At 53.4% G+C, this 5,533-nt stretch overlaps 1 protein-coding gene across 2 annotated transcripts; it reads left to right on the plus strand.

Annotated features, from left to right (window-relative positions):
* Window positions 1-269: 269 nt before the first annotated feature.
* LOC109731922 (cytochrome P450 98A1) lies at window positions 270-4,009 on the plus strand. Of its 2 annotated transcripts, XR_006672339.2 has the most exons (3): window positions 290-1,262; window positions 1,368-2,078; window positions 2,216-4,009. XR_006672339.2 is itself a non-coding variant. In XM_020291097.4 (2 exons), the coding sequence occupies exons 1-2, from the start codon at window positions 381-383 to the stop codon at window positions 2,013-2,015; spliced, it is 1,530 nt and encodes a 509-aa protein (XP_020146686.1). In that variant the 5' UTR covers window positions 270-380; the 3' UTR covers window positions 2,016-4,009. The 2 variants fall into 2 exon arrangements, 1 of the variants encoding a protein (XP_020146686.1); XM_020291097.4 differs by having other exon boundaries at window positions 270-1,262; window positions 1,368-4,009.
* Window positions 4,010-5,533: the final 1,524 nt, after the last annotated feature.

A 5,533-nucleotide genomic window follows, 5' to 3' on the forward strand; every position in this document is an offset into this window, starting at 1 on the left:
CGACGCATCAACCGATTTTCTACCCCTCTCGATGCAAACAACAAACCTGAGACGATCGTCGTGGAGACGACAACGTGGACGATTCGCTACCAGGATACTTCCATACGGATCCCCTGCGTACACGTGAGTGAGTAACATTACGACTTATGAAGGACCACGCTCGACATGAACCGCCGTCGATTCATGGGGCCTACCATGAGCTCAAGCACAGATGAACCAGGAATGGTTGTGAAGTCCTAGGCGCGCGGTGGTAGGTACCCAGGAGTGTGTCCGTCCATACAAATAAATACACGGGCATGCTGACCAGGAAAGTTCACAGTCCACCGGAGCTCCCGTACCTACCACCACTCCCACTCCGGGCGAGAAGAGAACAGTGAGCCATGGACACGGCCACCTTGCTCCCGGTGGCGCTGGCCCTCCTGGCCATCCCCGTCACGGCGCTCGTCCTCAACCGGCTCCGCTTCGGCAGGCTGCCGCCGGGGCCGCGCCCGTGGCCGGTGCTGGGCAACCTCTTCCAAATCCAGCCCGTGCGCTGCCGGTGCTTCGCCGAGTGGGCGGCCCGGTACGGGCCCATCATCACGGTCTGGTTCGGCTCGACGCCGATGGTGGTGGTGTCCACGCCGGAGCTGGCGCAGGAGGTGCTCAGGACCCACGACCAGCACCTGGCCGACCGCTCGCGGAACCGCTCCTCGGAGCGCTTCAGCCGCGGCGGCATGGACCTCATCTGGGCCGACTACGGCCCGCACTACATCAAGGTGCGCAAGCTCTGCAACCTCGAGCTCTTCACGCCGCGCCGCCTCGAGGCGCTCCGCCCCGTCCGCGAGGACGAGGTCACCGCCATGGTCGAGTCCGTGCACCGGGCCGGCAAGGAAGGGAAGCCGGTGGCCGTGCGGGAGTTCCTCGCCATGGTGGGCTTCAACAACATCACGCGCCTCGCCTTCGGGAAGCGGTTCCTGACCGCGGCGGGCGAGCTGGACGAGCAGGGACGCGAGTTCAAGGAGATCGTCAACAACGGGATCAAGATCGGCGCGTCGCTGTCCATCGCCGAGCACATCCGGTGGCTCCGCTGGCTGACGCCCGTCGACGAGGTGGCCTATCAGGCCCACGGCGACCGGCGCGACCGGCTCACTGTCAAGATCATGGAGGAGCACGCCAGGGCCCTCCAGCGGAGCGGCGCCAGCAAGCAGCATTTCGTCGACGCGCTCTTCACGCTCCGGGACAAGTACGACCTCAGTGACGACACCGTCATTGGCCTCCTCTGGGTAATCAATCAATTGAATTAATGCCGCCGTCCATATTAGTGATCGCGATTTGATTTGATTCGCTCACCATATTAGTCACTCACTCACATGTGTGCGCGCGAGCAGGACATGATCACCGCCGGCACAGACACGACGGTGATAACCGTGGAGTGGGCGGTAGCGGAGCTGGTGAGGAACCCGGTGGTGCAGCAGAAGGTGCAGGAGGAGCTCGACCGGGTGGTCGGCTGCGACCGGGTGCTGTCGGAGACGGACTTCCCAAACCTGCCCTACCTGCAGGCCGTCGTGAAGGAGTCGCTCCGGCTGCACCCGGCGACGCCGCTGATGCTCCCGCACAGGGCCAGCGCCGCCGTGAATGTCGCCGGCTACAACATCCCCAAGGGAGCCAGCGTCACGGTGAACGTGTGGGCGATCGCGCGCGACCCCAAGGCGTGGGACAGCCCGCTCGAGTTCCGGCCCGAGCGCTTCCTCCACGACAACATCGACATCAAGGGCTGCGACTACCGCGTGCTGCCGTTCGGCGCCGGCCGCCGGGTGTGCCCCGGCGCGCAGCTCGGGATCAACCTCGTGGCGTCCATGATCGGCCACCTCCTGCACCACTTCACCTGGGCGCTGCCGGACGGGACCCGGACGGAGGACCTCGACATGATGGAGTCCCCCGGGCTCATCACCTTCATGCGCACGCCGCTGCAGGTCGTCGCCACGCCGCGCCTCGAAAAGGAAGAGCTGTACAAGCGGGTGGCCGCCGAGATGTGAGCGACCTGCGCCCTCCCATGCGTCCCGGACTCCCGGTGGTTCAGAGCTCAGGCTTCAAATCAAGTATTGACGTATCTTTTTTCGAGTTCTTCGTAGCTACTACCTATGCATTTATTTTGTTGTTATAATCCATAAATATACTCGTGGTACAGCATGAATATTTCTTTTTTACAATAGAACTTGTGTTTCTCAATCGTCAGGATTACAATCACGGAGATACAAGTTCGTCCTCGGGACCAGAGCATAGCCAAACAACACTACTATTGCTGCGACTAGCGTAAGAGCATCTCCAACAGGCAGGCTAGATACAACGCGCGCGAGAAAAAAAGTTTTTAGCGCGCGCGGGCCGGTTTGGCGCCCTTCAGCAGGCGCAGAAAAAACTGCACGCGCGAAAAAGCGGCAACGTGCGTGGCGTCGGGTGCGCTCTATAAAACCCTCGTGTGCGAGCCCGCCATCCTCCGTCTCTCTCTCCTTTCTTCTCCTCGCTTCTGGTGCCCCGCCGCCGCTGCGACCTTGTTCCTCGCCTCCAGCGCCTCCCGCCGCCGCTGCGACCTTGTTCCTCGCCTCCAGCGCCCCCCCGCCTCCAGTGCCTTCTTCCCCGCCGCCGACAAGCCGCCGCGCGCCCGGAGCAGCTCCGGCTACCACGACGTCCGCACCCACCCCGCCAGCATGTATTACGCGGAGATCCGCTCCGGTAATACACGTCTCGGTCTCGAGACGTTCGAGACCGCCCACAAGGCCGCTCGCGCGTATGACACGGCGGTGTGGCGCCTCTTGAGGCCACGTTCGCAGATGAATTTCTCGGACGCGCAGACGAGCCAACAGGCGCAGGACCTCGTGCCTCCGCCGCGACTAATCACCGACGAGGACCGCTGCATCTAGCGGAGGCGAGAGTGCCGCCTCCTCATCGCCGAGGCGGACGAGCACGCCATGGCGGAGTGGCGCGAGCGCTTCCCGGAGAATGTTGCCGCAGAGGAGGGCGCAGCGAGCCGCGGATCGGGCGGACAGGCGTGCGCGGAAGGCGCTGGCGATAGCGCAATGCGAACTGGGATCTGCGTCGACCTTTGACGACAATGATCCTTGGTGGGAAGACCGTTTCTGTTGTCGGACTACACCACCGAGGAGGACAACAACAAGGAGTAGTTATCTAGTATATTTGCATCACAGTATCGTTTTTATCTGTCTTTATTTGTATCGTATGGACTATATTCGTGGTGATGGGTTTGAACTATGCTATTTGAACTTTATCTATATGTTGTTTCATATTGTTCGTATGTGTTGCACCATAGTACCGGTTGCTCGCGCGTGCGGGATTTTGCAGCGCCTGTGATACGTCTCCAATGTATCTATAATTTATAAAGTATTCATGCCATGTTTACAATAATTTTATATGGTTTTGGTATGATTTGCATGGAACTAACCCAGACTGACGCTGTTTTCAGCAGAACTACGGTGGTGTTGTTCTTTGTGCAGAAATGAAAGTTCTCCAAATGAGCTGAAACTTTTTGACGATCTTTTTTGGAACAAAAGAGACCCCCGAAGCTTCGTGGAAGGACCAGAAGGTGAAGGAGTAGGGCACAAGACACCGGGGCGCGCCAGGAGGCCCAAGCGCGCCCCCGTGGGTTGTGCTCACCTCGAGGCCAATCTTTGCATGAAACCGACGCCAAAAAATCCTATAAATAGAGAAACCATCAAAAATGACCCTAGATCAAAAGTTCCGCCGCCGCAAGCCTCTATAGGCACGAAAAACCAATCTAGACCCCATTCCGGCACCCTGCCGGAGGGGAAAATCATTACCGCTGGCCATCTTCATCATCCCAGCGGCCACCATGATGAGGAGGGAGTAGTCCACCCTCGGGGCTGAGGGTTTGTACCAATAGCTATGTGTTTAATCTCTCTCTCTCTCCCTCTCTCTCTCGTGTTCTTGAGATGTCACGATCTTGATGTATCGCGGGTTTTGTTAATATAATTGGATCATATGGTGTTTCCCTCTCTATCTTGTTGTGATGAATTGAGTTTTTCCTTTGAGATTTTGTTTTTATTGGATTGAATACTTTTATGGATTTGAGAGCACTTGATATATGTCTTGCATATGAATACCCGTGGTGACAATGGGGTATTATATTGATTCACTTGAGATATGTTTTGGCACTCAACTCGCGGATTCCCGAGGTGACATTGGGGTAATCTATGCATAGGGGTTGATGCACGTTCTCGTCTTTTATTTCTCCGGTAGAAATCTTGGGGCTCTCTTTGAGGTTCTTTGTGTTGGGTTGAGTATCATGAATCTGAATTTGCTTTGGTGTTATTTTAGTACGAACTCTTGATAGATCGATCGGAAAGAATAACTTGGTGTTATTTTAGTACGAACTCTTTATAGATCGATCGGACAGAATAACTTGGTGTTATTTTAGTACGAACTCTTGGATAGATCGATCGAAAAGAACAGCTACAAAAATTTCTTCTTATGTTCTCCGCTAGATATGAACTTTGGAGTGATTCTTCATCGCACTTTGAGGGATGGTTATTTGATCCAATTATATTAGCATTGTTGAGAGATTGCACTAGCAAAAGTATGGACCCTAGGCCTCATTTTTAAGCATTGCAATACCATTTGTGCTCCTTTTTATCAATTGCTACCTTGCTATTTTTTATTGTTCCTATTACAAAAATCAATATCTACTATCATTACTACACTCGTATCACCATCTCTTCGCCGAACTAGTGCACCTATACAAATTATCATTGTATTTGGTGTGTTGGGGACTGATAACCCACAAGTATAGGGGATCGTTTGTAGCCTTCTTCGATAAATAAGAGTGTCGAACCCAACGAGGAGCTAAAGCTAGAACAAATATTCCCTCAAGTTCTATCGACCACCGATACAAGTCTACGCACACTTGACGTTTGCTTTACCTAAAACAAGTGTGAAACTATTTTGCAAGAATAAAACTACGAGTACTTTGCGAGAATAAAACTACGGATAAATTACAAGGTAATAAAAGTAGATATCTTTTGTCAACAAGAAAGTCATTTGTCCCTAGGCAATCGAGAACAAGTACCGGTAATCATTCTTGCAATTCTATACGAGGGAGAGGCATGAGCTAACATACTTTCTCTACTTGGATCATATGCACTTATGATTAGAACTCTAGCAAGCATCCGCAACTACTAAAGATCATTAAGGTCATGAAACCCAACCATAGCATTAAGTATCAAGTCCTCTTTATCTCATATCCAACAACCCACCTACTCGGGTTTAAGCTTCTGTCACTCTCGCAACCCACCATAAGCGAATCATGAACGTATTGCAACACCCTACAGCGAGGATCCTTACTTTTGCGCGAGACGGAGGGCACCATAGGACAACACCATAAATAAAATATACAATCATACTAACCAAGATCACGATTAACCCACATGACAAAATGGATCTACTCAAACATCATAGGATAACCATAGATCATTGGGAAATAATATATGGAGTTGAGCACCATGTTTAAGTAGAGATTACAGCG

Source organism: Aegilops tauschii, chromosome 3 (genome assembly GCF_002575655.3).
Source record: "Aegilops tauschii subsp. strangulata cultivar AL8/78 chromosome 3, Aet v6.0, whole genome shotgun sequence".
NCBI lineage: Eukaryota > Viridiplantae > Streptophyta > Magnoliopsida > Poales > Poaceae > Aegilops > Aegilops tauschii.